This window comes from Amphiprion ocellaris, chromosome 1 (assembly GCF_022539595.1).
Source record: "Amphiprion ocellaris isolate individual 3 ecotype Okinawa chromosome 1, ASM2253959v1, whole genome shotgun sequence".
NCBI lineage: Eukaryota > Metazoa > Chordata > Actinopteri > Pomacentridae > Amphiprion > Amphiprion ocellaris.
Window position 1 is genome coordinate 42,253,232 of NC_072766.1, and position 18,225 is coordinate 42,271,456.

At 36.8% G+C, this 18,225-nt stretch overlaps 1 protein-coding gene and 1 long non-coding RNA gene across 4 annotated transcripts in view; one reads left to right on the top strand and one right to left on the bottom strand.

The window, feature by feature from the left end:
* The window catches only part of LOC111568002 (uncharacterized), a 29,464-nt gene extending 16,102 nt beyond the window's left edge, over positions 1-13,362 (top strand). For 2 of the 3 annotated variants that reach the window (XR_008601114.1, XR_008601115.1), the window contains 3 exons: positions 2,758-3,402; positions 11,610-12,846; positions 13,071-13,359. This is a non-coding gene — a long non-coding RNA (uncharacterized LOC111568002). Of the gene's footprint in view, positions 1-2,757; positions 3,403-11,609; positions 12,847-13,070 lie in introns of all 3 variants that reach the window. The other variant, XR_008601116.1, reaches the window with a different exon arrangement.
* sh2d7 (SH2 domain containing 7) lies at positions 403-11,934 on the bottom strand. Its single transcript, XM_023269433.3, has 6 exons — positions 11,600-11,934; positions 7,489-7,578; positions 7,250-7,415; positions 5,978-6,232; positions 2,745-3,338; positions 403-2,665 (listed from the first exon to the last, which is right to left on the bottom strand). The coding sequence occupies exons 1-6, from the start codon at positions 11,854-11,856 to the stop codon at positions 2,621-2,623; spliced, it is 1,407 nt and encodes a 468-aa protein (XP_023125201.1). The 5' UTR covers positions 11,857-11,934; the 3' UTR covers positions 403-2,620.
* Positions 13,363-18,225: the final 4,863 nt, after the last annotated feature.

The following is an 18,225-nucleotide window of genomic DNA, read 5'->3' on the forward strand; positions in this document are numbered from 1 at the left end:
GACCCTCTGGAGGACCGCTTTTGGCCCATGGGCCACATGTTTGACACTCCTGCCGTACACAGTTTTGATTGCAGTGAAGTAGTATGTTTGAAAAAAATTCCCTTTTTGGCTTCTGATGTGACCTCAGATATCCCCGATGTTAGTTTAACAAGTCAGATTGAAGAAATCTGTAAGAACACGCCAAGTAAATGCATCACCAACAGTCCCAGAACTTTCCGATCGCGCTCAGTTGGAAAGTTCCTAACAGTTACTCAGTAGTTTGTGTTTGTGCAGGATTTTCTCACAGTAGAACAGAAGTATTGCTCCCAAATACTCAAAAACCACACAACCTTTTTATTCCTGAACAGAGATCCAGAGATCCACCTGCTGCTCGTCGGAATTAAACTGAGAAGAGGCTGGCCGAACAGACAGATCAACTTTATTAACTCTCTCTGGAAAATGTTCTCATTACAGCAACTTAAGGATATTATCAGGAAGGGAAAGTGAAGAGTAACAGATAAAAATGAATCAATGCTCAATGAGACACAAGATTATCATAAAAAGAGACAAAACGACCACAAACAGACCAAAAATGAACACCGAGAGACACAAACTGACAACGAAACACAAAATGACATAAAAGGCTCAAAATGACCACAGAAAAACCAAAAATGACTCAATAAGACACATAATTATCATATAAAGATACAAAATGACGACAAAACACCTAAAACTTACCACAAACAGACTGAAAATGGCCACAAAAATGCACAAAATGACCACAAAACAGTCGGAAAATGACCAAAAAAGAAGCAAAATGAGCACAAAAACACACAAAATAACCTCAAAAAGACAACATGGCCACAGAAAAATACAAAATGACTCAATGAGACACAAAATTGTCATAAAAAGAGACAAAATGACGAGGGACACACAAAATAACTACAAAAAACTGCAAAATGACCACAGAAAGATCTAAAATTACCACAAGCAGACTGAAAACAGCCACAAAAAGGCACGAAATGCCCACAAAACAGTCTGAAAATGACCAAAAAAGAAACAAAATGAGCACAAAGACACCCAAAACAACCACACAAAGACACAATATGACCACAAAAATGTATAAAATGACACAGCATGACCAGAGAAAAACACAATGACTCGGTGAGGCAGATAATTATCATATAAAGACATAAAATGATGAGAGACACACAAAATAACTACAAAAAATTGCGAAATGACCACAAAACACCTAAAATTACTACAAACACACACTGAAAACGGCCACAAAAAATGACACAAAATGACCACAAAGCCGACTGAAAATGACCAAAAAAACAAACTTTCCATATAAAATTTGCTATACTTCCAAAAAAGAAATATCTGTCATGATTATCCCAACTTAATAAAAGAACACAATCCAAACTATTTCTGAATCAGCTCATTTTATGGTTGGTATTAAATTCAGATGGTTATTTAGTTGACATTTTAGTGACATCCAGTCTTTTTTTTATTAATAAGTGATTGTTTCCATAATAAATAATTATGGAATTTGTAAAGACATGATCATAATGAAGATAAAAACATTAGTTTCTTTTAATTTTAATAAAAATGTATACAGATATATCCCAAAAGTCCCTCAATTATTTATTGACCCACTGATTCTTTCTGGACAATTCACTCATTACAGCAACTTAACGATATGATCAGGAAAGCAAAGCGAAGAGGATCAGATAGAAATGAAGCAAGACGAAATAAAAAACTAGATAAAAATTAAAAATGTACAGACAATAAAGATAACTATATAGTATGTACACTTTCACATAAGACATGATGGATTATTGGACCCATAATAAAGAGGAAATAAATATGAATTTCTTTCCACTGGTCTGAAACAACACATTAAAAAGGAAAACTTGCTAAAGTTCAATTTACTTAGAAACACGTTGAAAAACATCAGGAGTTGAAACAAAGTGCTGCACAGTTAAACTATTGAATTATAAAACACAATAACCAAAAAATAAATCTAACTAAAATATAAAATAATGAAAAACAAAGATATACATCACAATAAGAGAATAAATCGATGTTGAACTGATATAGAGGAGGTGTGTTTTACCAGAAAAATGATTAACGGTGAAATTCTGTAAGGTTCAAAAACTGTAAAAATAGTGAAAAAACAACAAATATCTGCACGATAAAAATTACTGTAAAAATACAGAGAAATCCTCACAGAACTGTTCTGTTTTTTTTAATCAAATATACTTTAAAAAAAAATGTAAATCTTGATATTTTTTGGTGCCAAAACCAGCAAGCTGCTCCAAAACACTGACAAAACACGATTCAGACTTGATTTAGACATCTGTGGATATTCTTGCCAACTCTATTTTACAGAAATGTGCTGTTATTTAGACAGTTTTTACAGTTTTTTAACATTACAATGTTCCACTTTTTCATTTAGTTTTTATTTTTTTACAGTGTAGTCAGGTCCTTTTTCTATTTATCTTATTAACGAATGTCTCCTATCTTTATTTTTACTAAAATGTTACATAAAAGACGTCCAGCAGGCAGGTTTTATGTTGTTTATATGAAAACGAGAACAGCAGGAGCCCCAGAACGCTCCCTTGAGGAACTCCACAATTTATTTCTTCTTGTAATCCGGGAGGAATTTCTTCCAGTTCATGTTCTGCAAACAGAAAACAAGAAACGCCATTAAAAATATAATTTATGCTCTTAGAAACCTCAGAAACACCAGCTGTTCTTACGTTTTTCCCCCAGGTGGATTTGGACTTCTTGGTCTTCAGATCCTCCAAAGACTCGTAGGTGTTGCCGTGGACAACAGCGGCCTCTCCTGGGATCATCTCGTAGGTGTCGTCCGGTGGCCTGGTGGTCCTCTGGGGGACATCGGCGTACATACCTTCACCTGGACCTCCTCCGGGCCCCTCGGATGCCTGGTACAGCGGGTTGCACATCTCCAGATCGGCGCTCGACTGCTCGGGTCTGGGCTTGGGAGCAGAGTGGAGGGAGAAGGTGAGGCAGGTGACCCTCTTGGGCGAGAAGCTGCCCAGCCGGTTGGAGTACTCTTCATCCTCCTCCTCCTCCTGCATGTGGTCCAGCCGGGGCAGAGACCGGCTCCGGATCTCCACCTGAGTCGGCTCAGAAGAGGTGAGTCCGGCCAGGTCGAGGTCACCTGGGAAGTCGGCATTGGTGGAGGTTGAGGAGTCCGACGTCAACTTCCTGTTTCCTCTGAGCCTCTCAGGTTGGCTGTAGTCGGGTTCAGTCGGATGTGAAGTCGTGTCGGGCAAAGATCCACTCAGAGAGAAACCCAGAGGAAGACCTCGTTTAGGAACTGGAGGAACCTGAAGAACAAAATCAGAAAAATGCACGAGAACATTTCTGGAGAGATTCTGAGTGTGCTGATCAGTAAGTCCTGCTATAAGTGAGGGGGTCAGAAGCAGAGTTTAAAAAAGGTGCTTCAAAAATTATTCAAAATGACTTGAAAATGATCCAGAATTACAGAAAATTTTCCAGAAATGATCTAAAACAACAAAAATTAGTTCAGAATGACATGAAAATAGTCTAAAATGACTGGAAAATTATCCAAAATCCGTCAGACTTTCACTCAAATGAATCAAAATTATCCATAATGATACTAAATTTGTCCAAGATGCTTTAAAAATCTTCCAAAATGACACAAAATATGTATAACATTACTTGAAAATGATCCAAAATTGCAGAAAAATTGTCCAGAATTACACAAAAGTTGTCAGAAATGACAACAATCTTCCCAAAATGACGCAAAAATTGTCCAAATTTACTTAAATCTGTTCAGAATGAACCGAAAATGATTAAAAATGACTGAAAACTTGCAGAATGACATGAGGAGGTTAGAAGTAGAGTGGTCTAACCCACAACCCAGATACAGCTTTACAGTGGAATGTTAGAACATTCTGGAAAACACTAAAGTTTGAACCCATTTTTATTCAAAACTACAGAAAGTGGGTCAGACCTCGCTGCTTCTAAACCCTTACTGTCCAAGATGCTTCAGAAATCATCCAAAATGATTCAAAATGATCCAGAATTACAGAACATTTTCTAGAAACAATCTAAAATGACGAAAATTTCTACAATGACTGAAAATTTGCAGAATGACACTAAATTTGTCCGTGATGTTTGAAAAATCATCCAAAATGACTCAAAAATTGACCAAAATGATTTAAATTTGCCCAGAATGTGAGTCACGGTTGGCTGCAGTGAGCAGAGCAGACGTTCAGACTGAGGATTAGACCCTCGAACAAACCGTCACAGCTCTCAAACTAAAAGTCGTATCAATAAAATTCTTTCTCTGGGTGAATCAGAATCTAGTTGTGAACGTTCTGGTGTATTTTCGTGTCCGTTCTGTGTTTTCTACAGATTCGGTGTCCGGTTAAAGAGACTCGTCGTTTCTGGTTTCAGAGCTCAGATATAATGGGAGTCAATGAGAGTTTAGGTCGATGTTCTCTGAGCTGATTTATTTAAAAACTATAAATCCTACAGTAATGGAACTCACACTGGGTGGAAGAGGGTGAAAATACCAACATTTATATGTAAATATTGTTCATGTGGAAGAGAAACTTGTAGAAGGAGATGAGGTTAACGGGACTTTTTATTAAAATTTATCTGGTCAAAATTTAGAGCCTAGCTGAAGAAAAATACTATATTTTCAAAAAAATTCAGAAAACTTAAACTGCGACTGTGTAAAAACTGTAAACCATATCAAAACATGGATTTAGAGGAATAACATTCAAAGTTTTGTGACCTGTTTACACTTCAAATGAACTTTCTACTGTAAAATCTTCCAGAGCTACAAGGTTCCAAAGACGGCTGGTTTTGGCTGTTGTCTGGTCGACTTCCCATTCATTCCAATGGGGATTTTTAACGGAAATATTTGCATGAATTTTCGTAAAAACCGCATGAAGAATTTTATCCGATTCCCGGATGTAGAGTGTAACATAATATCTTATAATACAGTTTTATTTTACAGATTTTTACCATAATTTTGAAATACATGAAAATACCAACAAAATTACAAAAAACTCTATAATTTACAGATTTTTTCCATTTTGTTTTTCAGTATTTTGTTTTCTACCATATTTTTGAAATACATTTCAAAATCAATAAAATGATGAAAGAACATATCATTTTACTGACGTTTTTCCGGTTATTTTACTAACTATTTTACTATCATTTTGAAATACGTTTTTAAAAAAATCTAGGAAATTATAAAAAAAAACATATTTTACAGATTTTTTACTTTATTTTTGAAATACATTAAGATATCAATACAATTAAATATTATAATTTTACTGAATTTTTCCTTTAAAATTTTACAGATTTATTCTGTATTTTTGAAATGTGTGAAAATATCAATAAAAATACAAAGATAGACAGAATTTACATCGTTAATTGTGAAATATCTTTCAAACAATCTGGAAAATTTATGGGGTTTTTCGATTACAGATTTTTACAGAATAATTTTTTTAAATATAAAAAGACTGTTAAAATACTTTAGGCAAATTTAGCATAATTTCCCAAATTTTTCCATTTAATTTAATGGCTCAAACTGTTAAATTTAAGGTGCTTTTACCTCTTTAACTACATTTAACTGGCATCTGAATATTTAGATTTACTGACAAAAAACCCAAGATAATAAATGTGATGCAGTTTTAAAGAGTAAAACAACAAACTAGAGTTCAACAATAAACACTTCTTTAATGTTAAAAAATCTGTTATTATTGGACATTATATAAATTCATGTATAATTTTGGTGATTTTATTTTATAAATTCATCCTTTTAGAGCCTTTTGAGATCAGAACACAACAAAGAACCACATTTTTCTTTAACACATTTTTATTATTGAATTTAAATTATTTTATTCATAAAATCCTGATGTTTAATGAACTTCTGTGTTATTTGATCAGTTTATGTTGTTTTTCTGAGCTCAGGTGTGAATCTTACCTGTGACAGAGACGTGGCGTCTGCAGACACGGTTCCTGTTAGCTTCCTGTTTTTAGATTTAGGCGGTAAAGTCGGCGCTGATGGAGCCTCAATCTGTTGCTGGAGCTTCTGGTTCTGCTGCTGCTGGACCTTCTGGTTCTGTCCGGAGTCTCCGTGAGGATCATTTTTGTGGCTCCACATAGTCCTGAGAGCCTGAACGCTGACTCCAGACCTGCCCTTAGCGTTGACCACATCGTACAGCTCACCTGAGTCCACCTGAACACGATAAAACCTGTTACTGTCTCTTTAAGACTCACCTGAACACGATAAAACCTGTTACTGTCTCTTTAAGACTCACCTGAGTCCACCTGAACACGATAAATACGTTACTCTCTCTAACTCTAATATTTTTTTTTATTTTATAGATTTTTTTTGAATACATTAAAATATCAATAAAATTAGAAAATAAATATAATTTTCCAGATTTTTTCCTTTTTTGATTTTCAGATTTCTACCATATTTAAAAAATACATAAAAGTGTCAACAAAATTAGAAAAAAAATCTATATTTTTACAGATTTTTTTATTTTCCAGATGTCTACTGTATTTTTTAAAATACATTAAAATATCAATAAAATTACAAAAAAATCTATAATTTCCTGATTTTTTTCTTTTCCCTTTCCTTTTCACCATATTTTAAACATACATTTAAATATAAATTTAATCAGAAATAAACTATATTTTTTACGAATTTTTCATCTTTATTTTCCAGATTTTTACCATATTTTAGAAAATACATTAAAATACCAATAAAATTTGAAAAAAATTTATGACTTTAAAGATTTTTCCGTTTTTGTTTTCCAGATTTCTACCATATTTTTAAAAATACATTAAAATGTCAATAAAATTACAAAAAAATCTATAATTTTACAGATTTTTTCCTTTTGTTTTCCAGATTTCTACCATTTTCTTTAAAAAAAAACATTAAAACATCAATAAAATTAGAAAAAGAAATTAAATTTTACAGTTTTTTTCCTTTTTTTCCAGATTTTTACCATATTTTAAACATACATTTAAATATAAATTCAATTAGAAAAAATCTGTTTTTTAACAGATTTTTTCCATGTTCTAAAAAATCCATTAAAATATCACTAAAAGCATCTATAAATGTTGAATTCTTTGGTGAGTAAGACTGAAAACACAACTTCATTAATAAACTGGCCACTCTGCAGCTCTGTTCATATATAAAACATGAAGACTGCCGTGTCCTCAGTGAACACCTGGGCGCTCTCACATGGTGGCAGCTGCAGGTGAGGTATTCTCCGAAGGGCTGGATGGGGCTGACCCGGTAGTGTTGGATGAGCTGCTCCAGGCTGAAGAACGTCTCACTGTCTCCCGCCACCACAAACTGTCCGTCCTGGTTCTGGGTGATGACGAAGTGTCGGCAGCGGTCGTGTCCTCTGAGGAGGAGGCCGAGAAAACCATCCATGAAACAGAACCGGTTCTATCTAACAGGTCTGGTTCTGTGCTCACCTGTAGGACAGAATGTAGCCGACGGCTTTATCACTGAGGCGGATCAGAAAACAGCCCACAGCTTTATCTCTCAGCAGATCCTCAGCATCCCTGCAGCACAAACACAACCAGTTAGCAGGGAAATTAGATGGAAAAATGACAGGAGATACAAAGAGACACAAAAGGACCACAAAGGGACACAAAATAACTGCAGACACAAAATGACCATAAAAAGACACCAAACAAGCACAGAGACACACTGAATGACCAGAAAGACACACAAAGCCATCAAACACAAAATGATTCAAAAATTAAATAAAATGACCAAAAAGAGACACAAAATGTTAAAAGACAAACAAAATTATCACAAAATAACCACAAAGGGACACAAAATAGTCAAAAAGAGACACAAAATGTTATTAAAGAAGGACACAAAACAATCAAAACTTTTTTTTATAACCAAAAGGCTATCAGAGAGTGGATCTCCATAGAGCTCATACTAAACTCCTGTTGTTGGAACATGTGGAAGGGCAGCGCTGAGGCTGGAGCAGATAAACGAGGCTCTTCATTGGTCTACAGCCTGGAATTCTGCTGTCTGTGTTGCTAGGCAACATCCTCAACATTCAGTGTCATGTGACATTCTGAGTAGAACATCAGTGATGATGTCTGACCTTCAGTCCAGTCAGCAGACAACCACCAGCAGACTACAAAGACCGTGCAAATCTCGTAGTAATGGAATCAAGAAGGAAACGACCTATCCTGTCCTGCCGTCAGCAGACGGAGCAGCCAGCAGAATCCCAGCCCAAACACCAGAGTCCGCCTCTAAACCCCCCCATTCTGAGTATGGAGGATTTTCCAGCTCTGCAGAAGGAACGAAGGAACTTCACCGTCTGCAGTGCAGTCAATCAGAAACAACAGACTGTCCCAAAGAGACAGAAAATCAACAGGAAGTCGGGTCTCAAAGTGACGTTTGGGTTGACGGTGCCGGTCCCCCAAGTCCTCATCGCATCCCCGACAGCCTGTTGCAGCCAAGAGGGCTCCGTAGCCATGGCAACAGAGTCCAACACAGAGTCAGCAGCTAGACCTGGTCCAAGGCCTGTAGCTAGACCCGGTCTGAAGCCCGCGCCTAGACCTGGACCAAGGCCTGTGCCTAGACCTGGACCGAGGCCCGTAGCTAGACCCGGACCGAGGCCCGTGGCTAGACCTGGACCGAGGCCCGTGGCTAGACTTGGACCGAGGCCCTTGGCTAGACCCGGACCGAGGCCCGTAGCTAGACCTGGACCGAGGCCCATGGCTAGACCCGAACCAAGGCCTGTGGCTAGACCCGGACCGAAGCCTGTGGCTAGACCTGGACCGAGGCCTGTGGCTAGACCTGGACCGAGGCCCGTAGCTAGACTCAGTCCAAGGCCCGCTGTTGGACCCGGACAACAGATCACCATCTTGGCCAGACCAAGGCCCCAGCCTGGAACTGAACCCAGGCCAGAACCCTTGACCAGACCAGGTCCACGGACCAAAGCACAGTCCATGGAGACACCGGAGCCAGAGTCCACCGGGACCAGAGTCCATGGAGACACCGGAGCCAGAGTCCACCGGGACCAGAGTCCACCGGGACCAGAGTCCATGGAGACACCGGGGCCAGAGTCCATGGAGACACCGGGACCAGAGTCCATGGAGACACCGGCTCCAGAGTCCATGGAGACACCGGGGCCAGAGTCCATGGAGACACCGGGGCCAGAGTCCATGGAGACACCAGGGCCAGAATCCATGGAGACACCAGGACCAGAGTCCATGGAGACACCAGGACCAGAGTCCATGGAGACACCGGGGCCAGACACCGGGGCCAGAGTCCATGGAGACACCGGGGCCAGACACCGGGGCCAGAGTCCATGGAGACACTGGGGCCAGAATCCATGGAGACACCGGGACCAGAGTCCATGGAGACACCGGGACCAGAGTCCATGGAGACACCGGGGCCAGAGTCCATGGAGACACCGGGACCAGAGTCCATGGAGACACCGGGGCCAGACACCGGGGCCAGAGTCCATGGAGACACTGGGGCCAGAGTCCATGGAGACACCAGGACCAGAGTCCATGGAGACACCGAGGCCAGAGTCCATGGAGACACCGGGGCCAGAGTCCATGGAGACACCGGGGCCAGAGTCCATGGAGACACCAGGGCCAGAATCCATGGAGACACCAGGACCAGAGTCCATGGAGACACCGAGCCAGACACCAGGACCAGAGTCCATAAAGACACCAGGGCCAGAGTCCATCATTGGAGAAAACCTTCTGTCTGCTGAAGAACAGATTCTGCAGCTGAAAGCTATCCAGGCAGAGTCCACCAGACAGATTGCTGATCTGTCCATGGATCTCTGCAAAAAGAGACTGAAAATAAGAGATGCTTCAGTCACCATTGAACAAATGGAAGCATTTCTACAAGAAGTCCGGAGAGAAAAGACGGAGACGGAAACCTGTCTGGTTGAACAGGTCAACCAAAACTCCCAACTGAAAATAGAACTAGAAAAAATTCAGCTGCATCTGAAGGAGCAGCAGCAACAGTGGGAGGTGGAGAAGAGCCGTCTGGAAGTAGAATTAAAGACGGCACTTTGTAAAGAAGAAGGAAACTCCAACCAGAAAATAGATTCTATAGAGGAGGTGGTGGACAAACCAGAAAAAAAGAAGAAGTCCTGGTGGAAGAGGTTCGTCAATTTCTTTCAGAAAAGTGGTGGAACCAAACCTCAACCTGAGTCCTGACTCAGGTTGAAACTCTTCCTCTTCTCCTCCTGTCTGGACACACCAACCAAATAATTAATAATATCTTTCTGAAAGATATTATTTGTTATTTGTTATAGGTCTAACTGTTTTTTTACTAAATTTTATGCAGTTTCATACTATTTTTCATAATAAAATATAAAATACCATTATAAACTACATCATTTCATGTTTATATGAATTCTCATGTTGTGTAAATATATATTACCATGCTGTTTATAACATGTACTTAAAAAAATAGAACAAAATTTTAAAAAAATAAATTTAACAGAATGTTCCTTACTTACATGTTTTCTTTAACAAAATTCTGAGTTTGACAAAACTGAACAAAATATTGACGACAATAAAAACAGTCAGAGAGTTGTTGTTAAAAAAGAATTTATGTTTTTGTGCAGTTGTGATTCTGCTGTTTTCATGGTTGTGTGAAGGTTCTGTACTAACATGTCCCACTAATCAATGAGGAGTTTTTGGGTTTACAGCTGCGAACTCAAGGAATGATGAGTCTGAAGTTGTTTGAATGAATGAGCGATGACAGTTTGAAATGTTTATTATTGTGTTATTCCTGTAAAGCTGGTGACTACCTCTCAGTTTAAGAAATAAAGAAATATTTAATGTATGTGCAGTCATTTATATATTCAGTAAGCTTGTTTCTGCACATTTTCAGTGAAATTTCAGTCAAACCAGCTGCTCTCTGACGCTTCAGAACAAAAACGTAGAACTTCAACACTGCATGGATGTTGTACTGATGTACTTCACAGGTGTACTATAGATCAAGGTTAGCAGACTCACATTCAGCCACCAGGTAGTCCACAGGTCAACACACATTCATATGAATAGATATGATAAAGGTCTTAAAATAAAAACTTTAATACAAAACTTAAGAACATTTACTTTACATACTATATATGTTGCACATAGTGTATATACTGTATATACTATATATAAATTATTATTATTGTGTGTACTATATATTCTCTAAATACAATGTATATAGTATTACATTACATGTAAATACTATATATACTGTATATAATGTGACACTATATGTACTGTAAATACAATATATACTATATATAATATAATACCATATATACTGTAAATACTATATATACTGTATATAATGTGATACTATATATACTATAAATATTACATATACTATGCATACTGTATATAATATAATACTGTATATACTTTATATACCATATATACTGTATGTAATGTAATACTATATATACCATATATACTGTATATATTTTATATACTATATATATCATTTACATTATATATAATGTAATACTGTATATTCTATAAATAAAGTTTCTGCATTAAAAGTTAATTTTCAGATTTTTCTGATTCTCACTTTCTGGCAGCGAGTCCCTGGAACCAGTCGGGCAAGTTTCCGTTCTGCAGAATGTTTGGTGCCTGAGTCTCAGTGAACCACCTCAGAACCAGATCCTTCAGACCTCCAGGACCCAGATCCTTCAGACCTCCAGAACCCAGATCCTTCAGACCTCCAGAACCCAGATCCTTCAGACCTCCAGAGCTGGTGTCCATCCTGGGAGCTGAACAGGTGAACAGGATGTGTCCAGGTGAGGCTGCAGAGGAGGAGGGGCTCATTTGACTATTCCTGACTGCTGGTATTGTTCCAGTCCAGCCAGCTAGTCTGCTCTTCCCCCCAGTGAGCCGACACTTTCATTTTCCTATCTCAGTTCCTGGTCCCAGATTGAACTTAAACAGGAAGCATTCACTTTGTGTTGCGTTTAAACTGTGGTGGGACATTTTATTAAATAAACATTTTATTTTGTGGAAAAACTTCACAGCAAATACTTCTAAACATACATCTGTGAGGTCTAAGTGAAAATTAAAAAGTGTCAGTAGCATTAAAAACCAACAAATAATAAAATAAATATAATAACTGTTTATTCTGCAGAGAGTAAATGTGGCGCCCCCTACAGAGGAGTCTACTCACCACAATCACAAGAACAGAATGAAAATAGCAACTAAATGTTTCAACTTGTTTTATTTGGGGTTTTAAACCTTTCAGTTCATCAACAGATCAGCACTGATGAATATTTAAACCAGGAACATATTCGTCACAAAAAAAACACTAAATGAAGGGTTTAATTAAAAATCACTCATTAACTATTTAAATATAAAAACTACATTTTCCTGCACCACCACAGCTTCTGCGCGCGACACGACAGGTGTCATAGCTTCAGGCGCGAGCTGAACAGGTGGTCGAGCGAGGAGACGAGAGCGCGCACTACTGCCAAATCTCAGTTATAAAACGCCAAATTGAATCATTTACGCATATTTCTGCAAAATTACAAATTATTTCAGCACTTTATTGATAATTCTCTAATTTATATAGTTCAGGTAACAATTCGGCTTACAATAAACACATATAAAGTAATTTTATGTAACATTTTTTCCGACTTTCCACATCTACACAGTCGTCGTGTCTATGAACAGCGCTGTCTTAAATTGGTAGTTTTGTGAATGGAGTTCTGAATAGGGCTGAGGGGCGACGTGTTTATTCCTCGTGGTCTGTGGGACAAAACTCTGCAGACAGACTCGGAGCTGGAGGACATGAAGCATTTTAAACCGGTAAGACGTTTATACTCACTGCATGCTGCTTAGTTCTGCATTAAACTTAAATAATAACTTCAGTTTTCTGACTTTGCTCGATGTTTCCAACAGATTCAGCTGCTGGTGACATTTATGAACAGGCTGAGAGTCTATTAAAAACTCCTTCATTAGCAGCACGGATTCTGCTGACATTCTGCTGTTTTACAGGTTATTAAATATAAATAACTGTTTTCTGTTTACAGGATAACAGATGAAAACTGAGGATTTATTCTAACTGCAAATTTAAAAGTGAAACCTGCAGAATGGATTTATTCAAGCAGCAGAAAGTGGAGGACTTCTATGAGATTGGTGAAGAGCTGGGAAGGTAAAAATAATGTCTCAGTGTTTGCATCCGTTTTAAATGTCATTTAATGAATAAAAGTGTTTTTTAATATGACTCAGCCCTTCAGTACAGAAACCAACTGGTGCTTCACAATTATTAAATTTAAAATTATTATTTTATCGGCTGATTTGTTAATTCTTGTATTTTAATACTTAATAAATTTAAGTTAACAGTCTCTTAAAATGTTGATATTTACTGAGTATTAGTGCTACTAAGCTCTAAATTTTTGGGTTTTGAATGCTGCTCAAACAAAAATACAACAATTTAAATAAATTAATTTGAATTTCAGGGGATATTGATGGGCATAGTTCACTATTTTCTGACATTTTATATCTAAACACTGTTGTTTTCATTCTTACAGCTCTTATATGTAGGGAATAACAACATTATCTGACTTTTCTATATTATTACTTAATTTTTCTAATAAAACACAATGTTGTGATAAATTAGTTTAGTATAAATGACAGTAATTCAGGTTTTATCGTGTATTACAGACACCTGTCATTAGATGGATAAATTGTGTATTTTATTAGCTCCAAAATTTAAATATTTATTTTACAGCTGCATAATCTAGAATAAAGATTACATCAGCACGATTTACTGTTAGCTGTCCCTTTAATTAATTGCTTTTTGCTAACTATTCACTGTTAGCTGTCCCTTTCATCAATTCCTTTTAGCTAATTATTCACTGTTAGCTATCCCTTTAATTAATTGCTTTTTGCTAACTGTTTACTGTTAGCTAACCATTTTTCTATGACTTTTAGCTAACTATTTACTGTTAGCTGACCTTTAATTGAATTTTGTTAACTATTCACTGCTAGCTAACCAATGAATTCATTACTTTTAGCTAACTATTTACTGGTAGCTAACCATTCAATCTAGTGGTTTTAGCTTTTTACTGTTAGCTAACCCTTTAATTCTTTACTTTTAGCTAACTATTCACTGATAGCTAACCATTTATTTTTATGACTTTTAGCTAACTCTTCATTGTTAGTTAACCAGTTAATCCATTACTTGTAGCAAAATAATTACTCTTAGCTAACAACTTAATGTAATACCTTTAACTAACTCTTTACTATTAGCTAACAATTTAATCCTTTACTTTTAGCTTTTTACTGTTAGTTTCACATTTAGTTTATTATTTTTTAAAAAACTATTCTTGGTTAGCTAACCATTCAATCCTTTACTTTTGGATAACTATTCACTGTTAGCTAGCTATTTAATCCTTTACCTTTAGCTAACTATGTACTGTTACCTAAAACTAAAAGACTTTTACTTTTAGCTAACTACTTACTATTAGCTAAGTATATAATCCTTTGCCTTTAGCTAACTATGTACTGTTAGCTAACCAGTTAAACTAGTAATTTTGACAAACTCTTTACTTTTAGTTACCATTTATTCTATTGCTTTAGCTAGCTTGCTACATTAGCCATTTAATCCAGCTATTTACTGTTAGCTAATCGTTTAATCCCTTACGTTTAGCTTTTCACTGTTAGATTCACATTTAGTCTATTACTTCTAGCAAGCTATTCACTGTTAGCTAACCATTTAATCCTTTATTTTTGGCTAACTATTCACTGTTAGCTAACCGTTTAGATTAATGCTTTTAACTAAGTCCTTACTTTTAGTTAATCATTTAATCCGCCACTTTGGCTAATTTGTCACAAACTATTCAATTATTTTTGCAAACTATTTAGAAATTGGCTCTTGTTGGTTTATCTAGTACTTTGTTTTATTTTACAGATTCACAGCCTTTATATGTGAGGAGACCTTTGCAAATATCTGAAAAGTTTAAGCAAAATAGACTAGAGCGAAGATGTCTGCTTTGTTTTGTGGCTGGTGTAAAATATATCAGAATTATTTACATTTTGGCAGCAGAATTCTACCTAAAATTAACAACAATTTTTTTTTTTGTATTTTTTTTTTTTTTTTTTTTTCCAATTAATGACTTTATTTATGAATTTTGGCAGCGTGTGAAATTGGATCGATACAAAATGCAAAATGTTTACAGCTGCACATTTTAGTCCCCAACATTTAAGACAGGTACACGAACAAATATGTAAAAATATAACATCATAAAAAGCATGGTACAAACAGAAACACACATACAAAAAAAAAAAAAAAAAAAAACAACTTAAGTCGGTTTGTTTTTCAGCAGTTAAGTAATGACATTTAGAGCTGTGGTTGGATGAAAATACTATGGAATGGTGTACATTTTATAAGTATCAATGTAGTTCAAAAAGGGTTGCCATGTTTTGTTAAACTTGGTTAATGAACCACTCAACGTGCATCTCATTTTCTCTAGATGTAAAAACCTCATAACATCACTGATCCACTGGTCATGAGTTGGAGGACTTTCCTGTTTCCACCTCAAGAGTATAAGGCGTCGCGCAAGTAAAGAAGTGAAGGCAATTGCATTTGAGTGGACTTTAGACATAGAGATGTCAGGGGGTATGACTCCAAAAAGTGCAGTCAGGGCGGATCGAGGAAGAGTAATTTTAAATACAATGGATAAAGTATTAAAGATAGATGTCCAGTAATTGTTGAGACTTGAACATGTCCAGAAGGTGTGCAGAAGTGAACCTATATCTGATTTGCAGCGATTACACGTTGGGTCAATATTTGAGTAAAATTTGGATAATTTTTCCTTGGAATTGTGTAAGCGATGGAGAACCTTAAATTGGATGAGTCCATGTCTAGCACAAATGGAGGATGAATGTACTCTGTGCAGCATCGAAGTCCAGAGGTCATCTGATATAGTGATTTCTAAATCTTCCTCCCAGTGTGATTTTAATATAGACATTGAAGGAGATTGAGAATCTAGCAATAAACTATATATATCCCTAATCACCCCTTTCTTGTTTACATCAATATCCAGAATATTATCCAAAGTTGTTATTTCTGGTAAGTTAGGAAAGGTATTAAATCTACTATTTATAAAATGACGTATTTGCATATAACGGAAGAAATGTGTACGGGGTATATTAAACTGTTCAGTTAATTGGGAGAATGAAGCAAAAACACCATCAATAAATAAGTCTTTTAAAGTGCGCAATCCATTGTTACTCCAAATCCTAAATGATGAATCAGTTAGAGAGGGTGGAAACATGTGATTTGAGCACAAAGGGGCTTTTCTAGATATGGTTTGTAAACCAAATTTCTTTCTACATTGCACCCAGATTTTTAAAGAATTACAAAGAACAAGATTACCTTTATAAGGGTTCAAGTCTAAAGGAAGCGCTGAGCACAACAATGCAGGCAAAGATGACCTTCCACAATTAGATGATTCTATATGTACCCAAGAGGGAGCCTCGAATGTTAAACCACCAGTCCAGTAGAGCATATTGCGGATATTGGCTGCCCAATAATAAAGTTGAAAGCTTGGTAAAGCTAATCCACCTACTGGTCTAAGTCTTTGCATAAAACCTTTACGTATACGAGGAGATTTACCGTTCCAAATGAATGTTGAAATAACTTTATCCACAGCAGTAAAGAACCTTTTTGGTAAGTACAGTGGAATACATTGGAACAAATATAAGTACTTTGGTAATATATTCATTTTTACAGAATTGATTCGGCCAATCAGCGACAGCGGGAGATTATTCCATCTCTCCAAATCTGTTTTTGTTTTTTCAAAAAGAGGTGCAAAGTTGTCCTCATAGAGTAATTTATATCGACTAGTTACATTGATACCCAAGTAGGTTAAATTATCTGATTTGACTTTAAATTGAAAGTTAGCAAATGAAATACTCTTTGCCTTGGTGTTTATCTTAAGCAACTCACTCTTAGGCATGTTTATCTTATAACCCGATATCCTTCCAAAGTTATCAAAAGTGGCAAGGGCATGAGGAAGAGAGGCAAGTGGATCAGACACATACATCAAGAGGTCATCGGCATACAGCGAGAGTTTATGCTCAAAGCCCGCTCTAATTATGCCTTTAACATTTTTATCTGTCCTTAACTTAATAGCTAGAGGCTCTATAGATAAAGCAAAAAGAAGGGGGGAAAGGGGGCATCCCTGTCTTGTGCCACGGTGGAGTGGGAAATAAGGAGAATAAAGAGAATTTGTCCTAATTCGAGCTAAGGGAGAAGAATAGAGTAGTTGCACCCAAGAAATAAATTTGGGTCCAAAACCGAATCTATTAAGACTATAGAACAAGTAGTCCCACTCCACCCGATCAAACGCCTTTTCAGCATCAAGTGATAAAGCTATTTCTGGAACCGGGGTTGATTGTGTGTATAGTATGTTAAAAAAGCAGCGCAAGTTAAATAAACCATGCCTGCCCTTAATAAACCCAGTTTGATCAGAAGCAATCAAGGAAGGTAAATGCCTTTCAAGTCGTAGAGCAAGAGTTTTTGACAAAATTTTAAAATCTACATTTAACAATGATATGGGACGATATGAAGAGCAATCTAATGGATCCTTGTTTGGTTTTAGTATAACCGCTATATTTGCATGTCGTAGCGTGGGGGGAAGGCATCCAGCATTAAGAGATTCTATAAACATGTCCCTTAGTAAGGGAGCAAGGCTATCCTTAAAAGTCTTAAAAAATTCTACCGGGAATCCATCGGGTCCTGGCGACTTCCCTCCCTGCATCGAGGTAATAGCTGACTTGATTTCTTCAATAGAGATGCTCTCATCCAACTGGTCCCTAAAAGCTTGATTTAAAGTTGATAGAGATAAATTGTCAAAGAAATGATCAAATAGCTGGGATGAATGTAAAGATTCAGATTGGTAAAGTTTTGAATAGAATGCCTGAAAGGTCTCGTTAATTTTTTTAGAATCAGTAGTAACATCACCTTGAGTTCTAATTTTTAATATATATTGTGTAGCTTCTGATTTACGCAATTGGTGTGCCAAAATCTTAGATGCCCTTTCCCCATGCTCATACCATAACCTTCTGGACTTGAAAATCATCCGCTCCGCATGCTGTGTAGAAATCAAATTGAATTCAGTTTGTAGAACCATTCTTTGTTTAAATAGATCTGGGGATGGATTAATGGAGTGCTGATCA

Bases quoted from the DNA above. Each gene is read 5' to 3' on its own strand.
- sh2d7 (XM_023269433.3), bottom strand. From the start codon at position 11,856: ATGAGCCCCTCCTCCTCTGCAGCCTCACCTGGACACATCCTGTTCACC. The intron at 7,579-11,599 runs GTGAGAATCAGA...TTTGTGCTGCAG, and splicing joins CAGGGACTCGCTGCCAGAAA to GGATGCTGAGGATCTGCTGA. The intron at 6,233-7,249 runs GTGAGAGCGCCC...TATCGTGTTCAG, and splicing joins TCACCTGCAGCTGCCACCAT to GTGGACTCAGGTGAGCTGTA.